The 20,007-nt window shown below is 35.8% G+C and overlaps 1 protein-coding gene and 1 pseudogene across 1 annotated transcript; one reads left to right on the forward strand and one right to left on the reverse strand.

Annotated features, from left to right (window-relative positions):
• Window positions 1-8,670: 8,670 nt before the first annotated feature.
• On the reverse strand, window positions 8,671-10,913 carry LOC137806815 (uncharacterized; annotated as a pseudogene).
• Window positions 10,914-14,756: 3,843 nt separating this feature from the next.
• On the forward strand, window positions 14,757-16,445 carry LOC137839247 (uncharacterized). The gene is made up of 3 exons (XM_068648369.2): window positions 14,757-15,938; window positions 16,052-16,243; window positions 16,323-16,445. Exons 1-3 carry the CDS (start codon window positions 14,757-14,759, stop codon window positions 16,443-16,445), a joined length of 1,497 nt encoding a protein of 498 aa, XP_068504470.2.
• Window positions 16,446-20,007: the final 3,562 nt, after the last annotated feature.

The following is a 20,007-nucleotide window of genomic DNA, read 5'->3' on the forward strand; positions in this document are numbered from 1 at the left end:
GGACTGCAAGGGTAGGTTCTACATGATCACCTCAAACGAGCACAGTCCGACTCTACTTGAGGGTTTCCCACTCTATTGGGTTCCCAAGGTAGAGTTCAAAAAACCCTGAGCGCGAGCTGTGAGGCCTACTCTCGAGCTTGGGCGCTAAATTCGGCTCCTCCACCCTCATCAAGCACGAGTTCGACGCGGAGGCGCTTAAAAAATACATTGGTTTGCATTCTCTTATTCCCTTCAACTTGTCATTTCTCTGGGTATGATAGTGTTCTTGCGCTTAACTGCAACTGCCTGTGTTGTTTTCACTCCTAGCTTGCTTGCCACACTTGCACACTTGCACATATTAATCACTTCTCTGCATGCTAACACTGAACTGATGAGCTTGATCGACTCTTCTGCACTTTGTTTGCTTTCTTGGCTCTTTGTGCACTAACCCTTTGTCATGCCTAACCGGTGCAGATATGACTTCCAGCAAAGAACGACGCCAAAAGCTAATCGTGGTAGCTAAGAGCCGATGAGCTATTGGGTCGTCTTCGGGGACCGAGGCCACCTCCGAGCCCATCTCTGCCACCCCTCTCTCGGTCGCGCCAGCTGAAGGCCCCGAGACCAGGGGTGAGAGGAAAAGGAAACGGCTGGTGAAGGCTCCCACCACCGTCGCATCCACCGAGGAGGAGAGCTCGGGGTCTCCTCTAGTCCAAAGAAGAAGAAAGGGAGCCGAGGTGGGCGGCTCTTCCACTCTAAGGCCCGAGGGCGCTGAGGGGGATGCCTCTCCGATCCCCCCAGCACAGACTTCTCCAACACGCCCTCCTTCTCCAGCACATCTGCCTTCCGCGCCCCCAGTCAGTCAACCCCTCACCTTGCCATCTCAAACTGCTGGGAGCGGGGCTGCTCGCTCGGAGGGGATCTCTCACCCCTCAACCTCACCACGCCCTCAAGACTTCCCTGCCACAACCGAGGGTGGTGGTGAGAGTTCCCTCCGAGCCTCGAGTTCCAGCACTGAAGGGCTCACCACAGTTATCGAGCTGACCAAGCAACAGCTCCAACACCGCGAGCTGGTCAACTGGAGCGGGAACGAGGTGGACCTTCATCTGGCCCGCCAACTAGTGCTTTCTCTGGAGTTCTCCACCCAGCATCGCCGCATCAAGAAGCTGGAGGGAAAGATGAGGGAGCTGTACAGCCAAAAGGAGTCGCTACAAAGTTACTACGAGGCCCTGCAGAACACCAACGAGCTGCTGAGAAACATGGTGGAGGAGGCCAAGACGGGGCACCCCTGCAAGTCCAAGAAACCATCAAGACAGAGATGCTGCTGGGGGACGCCGTCGCCATTCTTGACGCTGAGTTGGTCGAGACCACGGGCAAAGCCATTCAGCTTGAAGCCGAGAATGCCTTCCTGTGCCAACAGATCACAAATCTGGCGGAGGCTCTCGCTGCAAACGAGAAGCGTGCCGATGATCAGGGGTCCAAGCTCAAGGAAGCCGAATCCACCATCGCCCCTGCCACCGTGACGATGGTTTAGCTCAAACTCTATCTTCCACCTCTGCCACCGTGACAAGTGCAAAAACGCTCCAGGAACTCCACAAGAACTCCAAGCAAACCTGCGAAACACACCAAACGGCGCCTCTAGTGGCTGGTGGCACTCCGATGCTCAAGTCAGCCTTACAAAACCACCAAAGAACTAAGAACTGACTCTCTGCGAGACTCGTGTGCACTCTGTGATTATCTCTCTTTTCTCTGTGTGTAAACTGGTAACTTGCAAGAATGAATCTTACCTCCCTTTGCATGAGCGCGGAATGCCCTTTATATACTCTGTTGCGCGCCTAAGTTATTCGTGCATGAAGTAACTTAGCGCGTTTCTTCCACTAGATGGCTCGTGCAACCTCAGTGAATACCAAGCGTGGCTTGGCTAAGCGCACGCACCAGGCATTACCTACTGTGTGAACGATCAACTCTGCTTTGCACCATGCACGTTATGGGTTAAGAGAGCACCAATCCCCGACTGGCTTACTGGCTCTCTTAGGCCACTCTCGTGCACGACACTACCAAGCACACAGCTTCTCCTTTCTCTGATACTCTGTCACACAAGGCTCGTATGCGACGCTCTCGCTGGGAATCACCCTTCGTTTCCAGCTTAACTGCGTGTAACACGAGACCCCGATGATCATCGCTCAGACCAGATGACCGATTGGTGCACCATAGCACCACGCCTTCTGCTTTCAGGCGTTTATCTATGCGTTGATCGCGCATCCTGATGGCATTCTCATGGAGCTCTTCTTGGATGTTGTGAAAATGGTGCGGAAGCTATGGATTGAAATGGGCAAGATCCTCCTAGGAGTTGTGGTGATCTTGAAGGTGCATGATGAGTATGGAAGGGAGGTTCGGCCAATCCTTTGATAGATGGTGAAGATGAAGATTAGGTCCTAGAAACTACGCAAAAGCAATGTATGGCACAATGTGGGCAGCATAACATTACTCTCATTAATCTTGAAAATAAAAGTGATGGGCTTCTCCTTTTATAGGTTAAGGAGGCCGTAAATCCTAAGCTAAGAGAAGATGAAATGTGAGCCAAATGAAATGGAAATGTGAGGCAAATGGGCACATGGGTGCACATGGCTTCCAAAACTGTCCCTTGATTAGTAAAGGCTTCTAGAAACCTTTAGCTAATCAAGGTTAACTCCTCCTTAATTCTAATGTGCAGAAAAATAAACATTTGTCCACGTGGCTATGCTATTTACACCCCAATTAAAGCTAAACTACACTTGATGGGCCTTCACGGAATATGTGCTAGTATGCCACTCTTCCATTCATAGCTTGATCCAAGTCTTCTTGTCCTAGACGCTCCAAGCTTGGCTTTTTTGTCCTAGACGCTCCTAGCTTGGTCTTAGACGCTCTTGACTTGGCTCTTGCCTTTCATGGAAGGTTGTGCTTGGCCCTCTTCCATCATCCCCTCCCTCTTGAAAAGGATTTGTCCTCAAATCCAAAGCTTTTGAGAAAATCTATCCTCAGATTTGCAAACTTGACCTCGGATAGCAACCTCTTGCTTCGTCAAGGTGTGTCCTCCCGGATCAAATGTCAATCTATGGGAATCTTGAAACAAAGCAAAGGAGTTAGTGTGAGCATTTGGAGAAAGTTTAATTGTGCGAAGTTGCCATTTTTGTGTTTCTTTTGTTTTCGGCAACTTCTCACAATATTTCCCTTTTGATGGTTGTATGTGTCCTCTAATCCTCTTATGTTTTCTAAAATTTCCAATAGTAGTTACTTGTCCCTTAGGCATAATTCCTTTAGGAGGTGGTAACAACTTTAAAAGGGCAAGAGGACTATGTTCACATACAACTTCAAATGTAGAAATATGATTAATCTTGTGGACTACTCCATTGTATGCATGCTCAATAGGAAAAGGATTCTTATCCCAAGAATTGTGGGTGTCCCTCATGATTTCGTGAAGCATAGAAGGAAGAGTTATGTTTTCAAATTTTGGAGTTCTATCCATCACTATTTTTGAAGTTAAATCATGGAGACTTGTCACTTTTCTTAGGAAGAGTTTATCCACATCCATGAAGAAGGAATCAAAACCTTTTGTTGTCCTAGGAAGCTCTAATATGAAATGTGTGTCTTCCCAAGGATCATTTACAAAAGGTGAAGGAATATAGAGTTCTTGAGACTTTGCCTTAGGTGTAGTTTGAAAACAAGAATTGTACCTAAGGTAATGTCTTTGAACCTCTTTTCTCATGGGTGACAAAAGTTTTCCTTCTAAAAGCTCTAGAGTTTTATCAACTCTAATTTGGCCCATGAGTTCTCCTTCATGTTGACTTTTTCTCTCATGTGTAAAGATAGTCTCGTTGGTACATCCATTGTTTATGAAAATTTGTACACTTGGCAATGGTTGTCTCAATAAGACATGACAAGTTGCTCTAGGCACTACTTCACACAAAACTTTGTTTTTGTAGATGCTTATAGTTAACTTGACATTCTCTTGGGGATATCTTAGCACATTTGAGAAATGGTTTTTATCTATGCAAGCTTCTCTTAAAGACTCTTCTTTTTTGCTTATGCTTGCAAGTGTTCCTTTACAAAAGGGAAGGCTAGGTTTTTCAACTAGAAGCATGTTTTCAAGGGTATTTTCAATGTGCTTGTCTTGTTGAATGACCTTGTGGGAAGGAACACTCTTCTCCCACGCCTTTTGTTTCCAAAAGTTTTCTCTTTTTCTATTTTCTCTTCATCCCTTTTATGTTTCATTTGTATTTGGTCTTTTACCACTTGGGAATGTGGTAAAGGGCTAAGTACAAACTTTTTGTGCTTGTGGATGAAGGAAATCTTGTTAGTTAGACCATCATGCAAGGTTTTCTTATCAAATTGTCATGGTCTACCTAATAAGATGTGGCAAGCTTCCATAGGTACTACATCACATAAAACTTTGTCTTTGTAGTTACCTATAGAAAACTTGATTTCCACTTGTTTGTCTACACGTAGTTCCTCATTCTCATTGATCCCATTGTAAATTGTAAGGTTTTGGATGAGGAACTACTTGTAGATTTAGTTTCTCAATCAATTTAGTGCTACAGCAATTGCAACATGACCCACCATCCACAATAAGAGACCATATATTTTCTAAAACATTGCATCTAGTATGAAAGATGTTCTCTCGTTGTGTCTCGATGGATGCACTAGGTTGATTGTGGAGGATTCTTTGAATCATCAATAAGTCCCCCTCCAAAGAATTTATCCTCTCTCCTTCCCCCTTTTCTTGTGTACTAGGTTCATCCTCACCACTAGTGTACTCATCTTTTCCTTTTAAGAACAAAGCCCTTTGGTTTGGACATTGCGCTTGCACATGTCCTCTTCCAAAACACTTAAAACACTTGGTGTCCCTAGCACGGATGGATGGGGTGGAGGCATCTTTCACTAAAGGTTTGGTAATTTCTTTGGGTTCGTCTCTAGATGTGCTACCCTCCCTTTTAAAGTCTTTCTTGGGATAAAAGTTGGAGTAAGAACCACCCACCCTTTGACTTGAAGTTTTGCGCAAATTTTGTTGTTCAACTTTAATGCAAAGTTGAACCAAGTCATTCAAGTCTTGGTAGGGTAGAAGTTCTACTTTATCCCTTATCTCAAGGTTGAGCTCACTTAGAAACCTAGATATGGTGGTGGTTTCTTCCTCTCTAATGGATGCTCTCATCATGTAGAGCTCCATTTTCTGCCTATACTCTTCCACACTCATGTTCTTTTGTTGGAGTCTTTGGAGCTTGTCCATTAACTCCCTATGGTAGTAGGAAGGTATGTGGCGACGTCTTAGGGCTCCCCTAAGGTCATTCCAATATTCTATGGGAGGCTCCCTATGAAGACGTCGGTCTCTCTCTAGAGAGGTCCACCAATACATGGCATTGCTTTGGAAACTAAGGGTTGCTAAGGGTACCTTCCTTTCTTCACTCACCCTATGGCAAGCAAAGAGTTGCTCTACTTTCATCTCCCAATCTAGGTATACCTCTACATCTTCCTTACCATAGAAATGGGGTAGGTCTACCCTTACTTCCCTTGGGCTCTCTTGCTCCCTTTGCCTATTTCTTCTAGGGGGTGGTTGGTAATAGTCATTGATTCTAAGGCTTCCCTCCCCTAGAGACTCATTACTTTTAGAATGGGATGCATGAGTATGAGATTTTTTTTATTTTTGTGACTTCTTTTCTTGGGCTCTAATCAACTCATTAATTTTAGTCTCATTCTCCAATTGTCTAAAAGAAATCATTTGCACAGCTTGTGAAACTTCTTTCAAAAGAGTTTTTATAGATTTTGTTTCACTTTCAATAGACTTTGAAGAGTGAGAAGAAGAAGACATGACTAAAGCTTTGTGTATACAAGTATTTTACCTTGAGAAAATTTAGGAAAGTCTAAGAAGGTAGTTTTCCAGGTAAGGAAGGTGAGTCACAATGGACTACTTAAATACCAAGCCTTTGCCTTAGCCAAAAACTATCCCTCAATGTCTTCACACAAAGCTTTCTCTTAGTAAACCACTTAGAACACAATTAAGTTGAGAAATCAAATTTTGATGCAAGAAAACAATGCAAGCTAACTAATTAACCAAGCAAGAAGAATTAACAAAGCTTAAACAAGGCAACACAAATGAAAAGCGTAGCTAATTAAGCAAGGAAATGCAATTAAAAACAATTAACAATTGCTAAACTAGATAGTTCTACACTAGTCGGCCCTAGGTGAGGCTTCTTGAACACTTGGAGCCCTTGAAGACACACTCACCGTCTAACACAAGTTAAGTTGCAAAGAAAATTAAGAAAACTCAATTTGTTGATCTTTTTTTTGCTATTGGCACTTCCTTGGTTGTCTTTTCTTTGTTGGGCCCTCCAAGTGTTTGTGGTGTTTTTGATAAGCATTTGTTTCTGCCTTTGCCTTTGTTCCTCTTAGAATTAGGGACTTAATTCTCTAATCCAGCACCTATCAAGAAAACTAGACCTCACTCAAGTCAAATTTCCATTCAAATAAGTACCAATTGAGAATCAATCCAGCACCAAACTTAGAGGCCAAAGAATTAAAGCAAGAAACAATTTAATTGGAAAAACAGTACCACACAAATGGAGTTAAATTGTGACAACTAGAAAGAGTTCCAAGAAATATTAGACAAGCAAATAAAGGTACTCAAATAAAGGTAGGCACACAAAATGGATCCTAAGAATAGCACTACAATAGATTTCAAAATAAAAAATAGCACCACTGAAAAAATTGTTGTGGGCCAGAGAACGTGATTTTCCCCGATTTATGCTGAGCTGCCCTTTTAAGATTTGCTTCTGAAAATTTATATGCAAATAATTCAAGATCTCAAATAAATTCTGGCGTTGGTTTCACTCCAAACGCATGAACCATTTTTTTTTAATAAATTTTTCAAAATCAGTGTTCAGTTACGCCAACTATAGCGCCAGATTTGCACACTGTTTTTATAATATTTATCATTTTTTTTCTATTGACTCTTTTTAGCTAATTCTTCTTTTGTCTTTTCTGTAACACCTCAATCTTGCATAATCCAGAGAATTAGAAATTTCCTATGTAGAAAAATAATTTTCTTAAACAAAACAGCCAGCACAGAGTTATGTAAAACAGGGGATTCTGTAAAAACTGGAAAAAAAACAGCAAGATACCAAAAGACAAACACAATGGAATTTGATGAAAAGTAATTTTTGTAGATCTAAACACAAATATGAACTCAAGCTAAAAATAAAAGGCACCAAAGGATAAAAAACACAGCAGATTCAAAACAAATATTTAGACCAAAATCAAGAAACAAATAAGCCAAACAAAGTACCACTATGATTTGATGACATTTTGGAAAAACATGACTAGACAAAACATATATAGATTCAGAAATTAAAAGACTCAAATGAACATAAAATAAACCAAATAAAATTGCAATAAGGACTCAAATACCTAAAATAAAAACAGTCACACAAGGTATATGGAATCCTACCAAAAATTGCACAAAGATTGCTCAAGAACAATTGAACAAGATGCACCGATTGGAAATTCCAAACAGCACACCAATTCAAATCAAAAATTAAAAAAAAAAACAGCAAGACAATCTGGAATGTAAAGATGAACAACAAGGAAAATAAGAAGAACTCAAAATGAAAATGACCAAGAACTACTCATCTTTGAAGAACCTATGCTCATGATACCAAATGATGGCATTCTCATGGAGCTCTTCTTGGATGTTGTGAAAATTGTGCGGAAGCTATGGATTGAAATGGGCAAGATCCTCCTAGGAGTTGTGGTGATCTTGAAGGTGCATGATGAGTATGGAAGAAGGGAGGTTCGGTCAGCCCTTTGATAGATGGTGAAGATGAAGATTAGGTCCTAGAAACTAGGCAAAAGCAATGTATGGCACAATGTGGACAGCATAACATTACTCTCATTAATCTTGAAAATACAAGTGATGGGCTTCTCCTTTTATAGGCTAAGGAGGCTGTAAATCCTAAGCTAAGAGAAGATGAAATGTGAGCCAAATGAAATGAGAGGCACATGGGCACATGGAGCACATGGGTGCACATGGGTTCACATGGGTTCCAAAACCGTCCCTTGATTAGTGAAGGCTTCTAGAAACCTTTAGCTAATCAAGGTTAACTCCTCCTTAATTCTAATGTGCAGAAAAATAAACATTTGTCCACATGGCTATGCTATTTACACCCCAATTAAAGCTAAACTACACTTGATGGGCCTTCACGGAATATGTACTAGTATGTCACTCTTCCATTCATAGCTTGATCCAAGTCTTCTTGTCCTATACGCTCCTAGCTTGTCCTAGACGCTCCAAGCTTGGCCTTCTTGTCCTAGACGCTCCTAGCTTGTCCTAGACGCTCCAAGCTTGGCCTTCTTGTCCTAGACGCTCCAAGCTTGGCCTTCTTGTCCTAGACGCTCCAAGCTTGGTCTTAGACGCTCTTGACTTGGCTCTTGCCTTTCATGGAAGGTTGTGCTTGGCCCTCTTCCATCACATCCTCTCTGACCACCGCCCCCTGATCACCGATCACCACCCTGGGTGACTTTCTCAATGACTCATCTGCTTCCCTGGCCCACGTGTTCCACTAAGAACGGTCCACGTGGCTATCTGTTGCTGATGTCACCGATTATCGATGACTGACCGGATCATAAGGTAAATAGTATTTAAGATAAAATCAAAATATCTAAAATTCAAATAACAACAGAATAATATTGGCCATCAGAACTCAGAGTGAACCTTAAGTGAGCAGCAACCTTGTCCTTGTCAGTGAAGACACCAGTTGACTCAACAACATAATTAGCACCAGCCTCACCCCATGGAATGACCTCGGGTTTCTGTGGCAACAAAATAAATTAATCAGATAAAGATTAAAAAAGTAAACCTTGATCCCACTAATTACAATAACAAATCATTGATTTAATTAAATTCAAAACTAAAAGCATGAGTTACCTGATACCAAAAACTGTCACAGCCTTCTCACCAAAGTGAAGGGTCTAAAAATGCTTCCATTGGCCCACTTCTTGAGTTCAAAGTTATCACCGACCCTATTTTACTAAAGAATGTTAGGAACCAAGAATTGAAATGAGAAAGAAAAAAAATATTTTACTGAATAGAAGAGAAATATCTCCTCCCAGGGTTTTCCCTTCACAAATGAAGCTAAGGTTCAATTTACAATGACAACAAATCTAAATCTCTCCTTCAGATCTTCTTCCCCTATTGATACCTAATTAACAACCCCTCTAACTAACTAACTCATCATTGATCTAACTTTCCTAACTAACTCCCCCTTTCTCATAATCCTAACATAGAATGATAATAACTTTGCTTCTTTGGAACATGGTTGATGGACATTTTCTTACAAGACTTAGAGATTTAGTTAATTTGTAGCCTTTTTTTCCACAAGAACAATAATTGTAAAAAAAGTAACATATCAATTATAATTTGTAAATAAATAAATATAAGATAATAAAGTCCATGAAATAGTTTATCTAATGTTATTCTTAATATTCCAAATCAAACATTATTGTTAATACAAGTAATAATAATATATTTGGACAAGTCCGTAATTAAATAGATGATATATCATGAGTTATGAATATGAATATCAAGTATTTACATAAGTATATCTCATTTATTCTAGTACATGCTGGCGTATGAAGTAATAGATAAATTGAACTACAAAAGGATGACACATGTCTTTTGCATTCAACCATGATATTTAGAGAAATGGATTAAGTTATAATGGAAACCAAGAGAAAAGAATGGTGAAACTACCGTAAGGGATGAGTTAAAAAGACTAAAGGGTGGGTGTGAATGACAACTTGTCTACTGGTACATATTCCAGTCATCATCAAAGAATTTATAATATCTTCTCTGAATGTCACCTAAGTCAAAATGTTCTCCCTCGAGAGTAGTTATTCTTCCATTTTTGTTCATATCTAAAACAGAGTTAGTAGAGGAGCCTTGGAGTAGGATCCAAATCCAACTCACGATTTCAACGCCCGATGTTCATCAACAAAATTCAATGCCCTGTCTTCAAAAATAGGCACCGTACCGTTTCTTCTAGTTTGATCCAATCTTCTATCTAGGGTCTCTTGCTTATCATTTTCCCTAATTTTGTTCAATTTGGAGCTAAACAAATTTTCCCTAGACAAATTGCTAAACAACTGTAGCACGTGGTACCCACCTTCTCCAACTTGTGTTTTTCTTCTATTTCTCTTACACCACTAGAGCTTTCCTCACTATCAATCAAAGCACTAACAACATTCCTAGCACTCTAAAATGAAAATCAAATCTTATGTGATTTCAACATAACCATATAAATCATGCACTGGAATTTTATTATTCCTAATAGCATTTTGTAAATTACTGTTTAAATTTTGGACCACAAGATTAACCTAGTTAAGTAAAGGTGGTCACCATATTATTTATCACTCTTCCAGTCCATGCATTATGTTGGTCCGTCACCGCTGCACTCATCCACGTCTACACGTTGCCCACCGTCTTGTATTTCAGCACCGCAATGACCGATAGCGAGTCGTTGAGTCGACTCAACGCGTCGTCCAACTAGCCCTTGCAGTCGGCGAGCGCACCGCCTTCGTCATGTCGAGCAAGGACTAGAGGTTTTGGATGAGGATGGTTTGGATCGGTGGAGTTGGTCGAGGGCGGGATGCCGACGAGGCAAGCGGCGGGGAAGCGTGTGACATTGCAGACGACTCGGATGTACTCAGCCAAGTTGAGAAGTTGTTGTGACTCAGTGGTGCGGTGGTGAACAATGGATGCGAGAGCGAAGGATAGAGTAAGGAAAATTATGAATGCGGAAATTGTGGTGGTGTGATTAAGGGTTTTGATATTTGGAATTTAGGGCTTGGTTATTGATTTCGATTTGGTGCAAATCATGTTCTATTTGGTCATAACTGAACATTTTCAGAGAATTCACATGTTGTTTAAAATGTTATTTTAAACATTCACATTTTGCCGAAGTTATTTACATTTTAATAACATTATCTATTATTATCTACGGAAACACAGGCACAGGCACCATATTTTTTATTTTTATATAATTATATTTAATAGTAAAATTGAATAAATAATATTATTATTCACCCATTACATTTATATTATTAGTAAAAGTGAAAAAAAAATACAAAACAATTATTAGTGTATAGTAATACTCTTATACCTTCAAAGCAAATATTATTCACCTTTTCCACTCTCTCCTTCAACATTACTTTGTTAATTTTAGGATAGAGTTCCCTTGAACCAAAAGTTTGGTCTTCTCACATCCCCAACATGATTACAAAATAATAATCTCAAAATATGTAGAAACACACAATTCTCAAATTATTATTCATACATTACACTTATATTTATTAAAATTTTTTGAAGTGTTTGGAAAAGACTTTAGAGTTTGAAAATTTGAAAATTTAAAATTTAAAATTTTTGAAAATATAAAATTTAAAATTTTAAAAAAATAAGAAATGACACAATGTACATAATAATGAAATAAAATAAATATTGATATAAAGATAAAATAGGAAAAAAATTGAGGAAAGTTAAAAGTCCCCTTTATATATAGGTATAGATATATTAAAAAAAATTCTCTGTAAATATTTTTAAGTATATGTACTTTTTTTCTAATTTAATCTTATGTCAATATTTTATTTTATTATTTTTTTTGGTTATTTTTTTTTTGTAGTTAATAAAGTAGTTATTAGTTTTTTAAGATTTTAATAAAATAGGCAGATTCTTCCTGCACCAACCAGATCATTTTAAACTACACCCAATATACATAAAGAAAAAGACTAAAATACCCTTAATGAAATGAAAATTAGGATTTTTTAAAATGTGCACCCAACCCACATAAAGAAAAAGACTAAAATACCCTTAATGAAATGAAAATTATGGTTTTTTAAAATGTGCACCCAACCCACATCCAATTCACCCAACCCAACAGCATTGCACCCTTTTTTTTGTGATCACTGTGAGGAGGCAACGCGCGGAGAAGACGGTGAGGCAGCGCGCCGAGAAGGAGACGAAGCCACTGGAGAAGGATTGAAGCCGCCGGAGAAGAAGACAAAGCCACCAGAGAAGGATTGAAGTCGTCGGAGAAGGATTGAAGCCACCAGAGGTAGTTGGTAAAAAGGTTCTGTGACATATATAGGTAGAGTCTGCAGCCAATATGAATAAATATGCAACTTTTGCCCAATTTTCATTGGCGATGTAAAATTAATATTGGAACCATTATCACTACTACTACAACTAGTTTTTGCAAGCAAAATAGTAATGAACAACATATATCATATCCTGTACTTATCTAATAAACTAAAAATGATTTGGAAGCTAAAATTAATTTGTAACTAGTATGTATCTCTGCGTTGCATCCAGTCCAGATTTGCTTTAGTAATATATCCCTCACTTGCTTAACAGAATGCAGTCTCAGGAGCTTGGATGTGTAGGAGTAAGAAGTTATGTTGTAAAACAAATTTTTTTGTCTTAGATTCAAATTCAATCAAACTTTCAGGTCTGTCTGGTGCCCTAGATGCGAAGTTTATGAAGGAGAAACTTCATCTTTGCACTTTGGAGGGTGCTATATACAGATGTAAATGAATCAGAGGAAACCACTAGTCATGTGTGATACTGATCTTTGAAAGAGACTTTGCATACTTCAGCTTCACCATGCTATATACACTTTTGGTTCAACTTTTTTTGTTTTGTTTCAGATCTTAAAAAAATTATTTTCATATGATTTTGTAGGAAACAAGCTCCGGAAAATTATGAAAGCATGAAAAATAAACAGACACTTTTTCTCATAAGCAATTTATTCCACATTACATTAAACTCTGAAGCCTTAAAATGGTTCATTTTATTTGAGATGAAATCTCTTACTAGATTTTTTTTTATGAAAATGGATGTCTATTTAAGTATGCATATTACAAATTGAAGATCAAAGCTTCTTCGTAAATTAATAAGTGTTATGCAATCTTTATTTTTTATTTTATTTATTTTTTTGGAATGAAGCTTCTATATTTTAATAATTTTATTAAATATTTGATATATATAAAATAAAATAAAAATAATAATTAATAATTAATAATAAAAATAATAATTGATATATTTATAAAAATAAATAATAATAATTAATTAATTTAATTTATATTCATTATTATTATTATTTAATATTATTATTTTATAAATTAATTCTAAATATGATTTTTATTCTAATATTCTAATATTTAAATATTCATATTATTAATATTAATATTTTTTTTATTATAATATATATATATATTTACAATATATATATATTTATTATTATATTATATAATTATATTATATTATTATAATTAATTATTTTAATAATAATAATAATAATTGTTATTATATATATATAACCAAAAGTTCGTAAGTCAAATATGAGTTTTGGATAAACTTATCCAGAAGTATATTTTGTATTCTAGATATGAATATCCAGAATGATTTTATGTGTTCCAGATTTCAAATTGCGGAAGGATATTGTGAAACTTACGGATTTGTATATTTGAAAGCTAACGTTATGTTGTTTTTTTTCAGCATTGCCAATGGATACAACTGACTCATACATGGGAATTTCAGGGAAGATTGATGTGTGGGATGGATTAGATGATGTTGATCTGGAGCAGTCAATAACGTATAACGCGTTAGATAATGAACATAGAGCACATGAGTGTAGTGAGGTGTTTACTACAAATAAGGTAAGGTAAATGTTAGGCGTGTGAACCTTATTGTTTATGAATGATTTTAAATTTTGGCATCTATTATTGTAGGTATTTCATAATCGAGATGAGTTGTTAGAGTGGGCAAGAAGTGTTGGCTATTATTATGGGTTTGTTATTGTTATATTAAGGTCGGATACATGGACGGGGCAACCAGGAAGGATGACATACATATTATTAGGTTGTGAGAGAGGAGGTAAATACAGAAAGTATAAAAAAGACGTAGATATCAGTCGAACGGGAAGTAGGAAGTGTGATTGTCCTTTCAGATTGCGAGGCAAACCAGTCTAGGGTGGATGGTTGAATTAATTTGTGGTTATCACAATCATGATTTGGCAGAGACATTGGTAGGTCATCCGTGTGCCGGAAGGTTAAGTGTTGAGGAAAAGGCTATGGTTGAGGATATGATTAAAAATTTAGCGAAGCCAAGAAATATTTTACTAACCAGGAAAGAGAGAAATGAGAAGAATGTCACGACAATAAAGCAAGTTTATAATGCAATGAGTGTTCACTGAAGATCACAACGAGGTCATAGAACAGAAATGCAACAATTCATGTTGTTACTAGAGCGAGACATGTATGTGCATTGATGTAGGTGTGAAGAGGTGTCGAATGTTGTGCAAGATATATTTTGGACACACCCAGATTCAGTAAAGCTAGTGAACTTGTTTAACATTGTCATATTGATGGATAGTACGTACAAAACGAACAAGTATAGGATGCCATTACTTGAGGTTGTTGGGATTACATCAACTGGTTTGACTTTTTCCGTTGCATTTTGTTTACTAGCAGCAGAAAAGGAAAATAATTTTTTGTGGGCCCTTGACAGACTTAAAGGGTTGTTTTTTAGAGTTAATTCATATCCTAGGGTGGTGGTATGTGATAGAGATATTGCCTTAATGAATGCAATTAGAATCGTTTTTCCTGAAGCTTATAATTTGCTTTGCCGATTTCACATTGATAAAAATGTGAAAGCAAAATGTAAAATGTTGGTGCATCCAAGAGAGGCATGAGATCAAGTAATGCAGTCTTGGAGATCTATTGTGGATTGTGATATTGTTGAGGCCTTTGAAGATCGTGTCAATGCATTTCAAGTTGTGTGTTCTCCATGGCCTGTATTTGTTGATTATGTGATGGCTACATGGTTACGTCCACATAAATTAAAATTTGTTAAGGCATGGACAGATAAGGTGATGCACTTAGGAAACACAACAAGTAATAGGGTTGAGGCGACACATTGGAGCCTAAAGAGAGTTCTTCAAAATTCCATGGGGGATTTATGTTTCTGCTGGGATTCGATCAACAAGATTATTATTTTACAACATAATGCAATCAAAGCTTCATTCCAAAAGAGTCTGCATGTGGTCGGACATCGGTTTAAGGTTACAACTTACAAAAAATTGTTGGGTTTTGTGTCTAAATATGCTTTGAACCTGATTGCTGAAGAACTTGATAGGGTTAAATCTGTGGGATTTGATAAAAATAGTTGTGGTGGATGTACTCTTACATGTACTCATGGTCTTCCTTGTGCGTGTCAATTGGCTTCGTTTGGTGCAGGTAGCATACCACTTAAATCAGTACATGTCCTGTGGACTCGATTAAGCTTTGATGATATTGCAGCAGAACAATGTTCATATGAGTTGTCAATTGACAAAGAGTTTGAGGTGATCACGAAGCGGTTCAAAGAGTTGGACGTTGCAGGTAAGGTTAACATCAAAACTAAATTGCAAGAGATTGCCTTTCCAGAGAAGACATCTATTTACGCACCACATGATAAGGTCAAAACAAAAGGTGCTGTGAAGATGGCTCGTCCTACCAAATTCATGAGATCAACTAAGCGAATCCCTTCTTATTTTGAACATGTGGATTTCTTACACTCACAACATGATAGTTGTTCGAGTAAAAAATCTACTGAAGGACACTTACCACAAATTCTACCAGCACAATCCATTCCTTTGCTTGATCAGTTCCCTGTAGGATATCATCCATACATTGTTTATGTTGTCGACGTTAAGGCTGATGGCCATTGTGGGTACCGTGCTGTTCCTGCCGAATTGAGCATGGGAGAGGAGTCACAGGTTGTTGTTCGAATGAATTTGTTAAAAGAACTAAGTGAATGGAGACAAGAATATGTTGAACTGTTTGGCGGTGATGAACGATATGAATACTTGAAGAAGTCACTTCTAGTTGACCACATGTCTATGGTATCAACCACTAACACCATTTCATTTGTACTTTGCATTTCTTCATTTAACTCACTTCGCCATTTGTACTTTGCATTTCCTCATTTAACTCACTTCGCCATTTGTACTTGCAGGCAGGAGCAGATAAGTGGATGACAATTCCAGACATGGGATACGTTATTGCTAATCGGTATAATGTCATTTTCGTTTCATTGTCCATGATACAATCATTGAGTATTTTTCCTTTAAGAACCCAAGCACCAAGTAAATTCACTCATCACCAAATAATTGCAATTGGGCACGTCCACGAAAATCATTTTGTCCAGGTATACCCTAAACGAATAAAAAAAGTAAGTCATAATGTTAACTTAAAAGTTATGTAACTTATATTTATAACTTTTATAGGTGAAGCTAAAAGATGGTTGTCCAATTCCACCAACAGATATACTGTGGGCATCACATCGTTATCCCACGGCCCAATCTTGGTCAACATACTACACTAGTCGATACAAGTTTATACACAAATAATGTCCATTAGACGATATTTCTAATATTAACATTTGTAATACATATTTAATGTTTATGTTTTAGTATGTTTAGTTTCTTTTGATACATGTATTCACTACATTTCTATTGCATATACGCGTTTATGGAACTATCATATACAATTACAGATGACACAATCCATCACACACAATGGTGTCTACAAATGCCAAAATTCGGAACACATTAGGGATGACAAAATCCGGAACACATAATGATGCCTAGGGATGACAAAAAATTAATAATATTGTAAATATATATATATTATAATAATAAAAAATATATTAATATTAATAATATGAATATGAATATTTAAACATGAGAATAACAATAATCTTTAAAATTAATTAATAAAATAATAATATTAATTAAATAATAATAATAATAATGAACATAAATTAAATAAATTAATTATTATTATTTATTTTATTTTATATATATCAAATATTATTAATTATTATTTTTATTTTATTTTATATATATCAAATATTTAAAATATAGAAGCTTCATTCCAAAAAAAAAAAAATTAACAATAAAAAATAAAGATTGCATAACTCTTGTCAATTTAAGCTTTGATCTTAAAAATGTGATTTGTGATATCCATAAATAGACATTCATCTTCATAAAAAACTTAGTCTGAGATTTCATCTCAAATAAAATGAACCCTTTTTGACTTCAGTGTTTAATGTGGAATAAATTGCTTCTAAACAAAAATGTGTGCTTATTTTTCATGCTATCAAAATTTTTTGGAAGAGCTTGTTTCCTACAAAATCATATGAAGATAACTTTTTTAAGATCTGGAAAAAAAAAAGTTAAACCAAAAGTGTATATAGCATGTACAAATATAGGATTTTGAACTGAAACACTGGTGAAGCTGAAGCAAACCTGGGTGCAGCGCACATATACATACTAGTTACTTTAGCTTCCAAATCACTTTTAGTTTATTAGATAAGCACGTGATATAATCTATGTTGTTCATTACTATTTTGCTTGCAAAAATTAGTTGTAGTTGTGATCACAGAAAAAAGGGTGCAATGCTGTTGGGTTGGGTGAATTAGATGTGGGTTGGGTGCACATTTAAAAAAATCCTAATTTTTATTTCATTAAGGGTATTTTAGTCTTTTTCTTTATATATATTGGGTGTAGTTTAAAATGATCTGGTGCAGGAAGAATCTGCCATAAAATATCTATAAAAAATAATTGATAGAGTAGTTACAAAAAAAAAAATTGAATTCAAATAAATTAATTGATAGGGTAGTTACAGAACAATTTTTTTGAATTTAAACAAAACAGTTAATAAGTAATTATGAAACATTTTTTAAAATTTAAATAAAATAATTAAGAGTAGTTGATAGAGGAGTTAAGAGATAACAAATTTTAAATTTTTAAATTTTAATATAAATTGTGAATTTTAAATTTTAGTATAGATGGAAAAAAAATAGCGTAAATGAAAAATATCTTTTGAAAATATTTTGCAAAATGTGAAAATAAATATATAAAATATGATAATATTTTTTTAAAAAATTATCTAGATGACAAAAAAATTAAAATATCTTTCTTTCAAAGGCTTGAATAAAATCAAAATTAAAAGCATAATTAGATAAAAGAAAATCAACAGAAACAGAAAAAATGGAAAGAGAGAAACAAAAACTAACATTTTATATTCACATCAGAAGAATAACAATGGAGTTTTTTTTTTAGTGTTCAGTATATCCTTCTCTCAAAACTTTCTAATGCACCTTCCCTTTTCTTCCTAATCCCTCCTTTCTCATATACTAACCCCTCTCACTTCCACATACGCAATTTTATCGGGTACGTTTTTTTCTCTTTCAATTTTTTATTCAATGAACAAAGCCCTACAATTCTTATTTGTTTGTTTTTCTTTAATAGTTCTATTTGTTTGTGTTTTGTGTGAGCAAAATAAAAAATAAAAGTAAAATCAGACATTGCATTTTCATATTCTACTTTATAATTGAAAAACAACACTTATTGAATGGTTTCGTGGTTTTGGAACGATGAAAGTACAACTTCTGGTAATTTGAATATGAAAATAGAAAGTTTGATGGGATAAAAGTGAAGATGAATGGAAGAAAAAAATAATACAATTGTACAATGCTCCTGAACAAACCTCACTTTGTAATGTTTAATTTTGAATTTAAAGTAGTTTTATCTATTAGTATCTCTTTGAGATATAAAATTTAAACTGTTCACAAAATGAAAAATAAAATAAGATGAAAAACAACACTTACTGATTGGTTTCGTGGTTCTGGAACGGAAGTGGTTCGAAGTGGTTCTGGAACGGAAGTGGTTCGAAGTTGTTCAGGAATGGAAGTGATTCGAAGTTGTTCTGGAACGGAAGTGGTTCGAAGTTGTTCTGGAACAAATGATCGGGAGAAAAAGATGAGAGAAAGTTTGATGGGATAAAAGTGAGAATGAACAGGAGAAAAAAAAATGATAGAAAGTTTGATGGGATAAAAGTGAAGATGAACGGGATAAAAAGATGCAATTGTACCATGCTCCCGAACAAACCTCACTTTACAAATATTTAGTTTTAAATTTAAACTCTTTGAGATATAAAATTTAAACTCTTCACAAAATAACAAATAAAATAAGATATAAAGATAAGGATAAAATTTAAATAAAATAAGATGGTAGTTAAGAGGGGAATCCCCTTTATATATAAGTATAAATTTTATAAAATGTTATTTAAAATAGTTAAGCAACATTTTTTCAAATATTTTGTGTCAGAAAAAAAATAAACTTTACATGTACAACAATTAAAAACAGTTGCCTATAATTATTTTAAACAATATTTTTTTATTCATTAACATATAACCGTGATTTAAAGTGAAAAATCTTATAGTAAAAATTATTACTCAGTCAGCCACGTCATAGATCCATCACGGTATATCCGTATATGTTTGCTTAATAAACTTACTCTAGTGTATGTATTAAAAGATACGGATACCAGAGTTATAGAAGGATCATAATATTAATTGGGTGTCTTTTCTAATTATTCATTATTTCTCTTTTAATAGAAGAAAATAATTTGGTGTCTTTTCTAATTATCAGTTGTTTTTCTTTATAGAGATGAATAACCTTTATTTTGTCTTTGTGTGTTAGTTATGATTCTAGTATTTAATTATTGATTATTTTCCTCTTTAGTTAAACCTAGAATTAGTGTACTACTTGTATATATTGAGACCATTTATTTTGATTTTAATAACAAGAAAAAGAGATATTCATTCTCATATCCTTTACCTTCCTTTTACTCTTTTATTCATCTTTGTTCTATTTCATAATATGGTATCAGAGCTCTGGTTGCTACATTTATGTATGGGTGAAGTTGTTGATCACTCACAAGATCTTTGTTGACCTTACCATGTTAGTTCATCAGATAATTCATTCTTGAATAGAGTTTACCCTCTCATTACACAACAAGAGAGACAAGTTTTTGGTGATCAATCCAAACAATGATTGCTACTAGCAAAGGAGGTTATAAAAATAATGCTACGACCTATGGCATGGATGGTGGATATGGAAGAGA

This window comes from Phaseolus vulgaris, chromosome 3 (genome assembly GCF_051622355.1).
Source record: "Phaseolus vulgaris cultivar YP4 chromosome 3, ASM5162235v1, whole genome shotgun sequence".
Taxonomy (NCBI): Eukaryota; Viridiplantae; Streptophyta; class Magnoliopsida; order Fabales; family Fabaceae; genus Phaseolus; species Phaseolus vulgaris.

What these genes read in the sequence shown, in the direction of transcription:
- LOC137839247 (XM_068648369.2), top strand. Translation starts at nt 14,757, where the DNA reads ATGCAGTCTTGGAGATCTATTGTGGATTGTGATATTGTTGAGGCCTTT. An exon ending in TAGTTGACCACATGTCTATG is followed by an intron (nt 15,939 to 16,051) that starts GTATCAACCACT and finishes TTGTACTTGCAG; the next exon opens with GCAGGAGCAGATAAGTGGAT. An exon ending in ACGAAAATCATTTTGTCCAG is followed by an intron (nt 16,244 to 16,322) that starts GTATACCCTAAA and finishes TAACTTTTATAG; the next exon opens with GTGAAGCTAAAAGATGGTTG.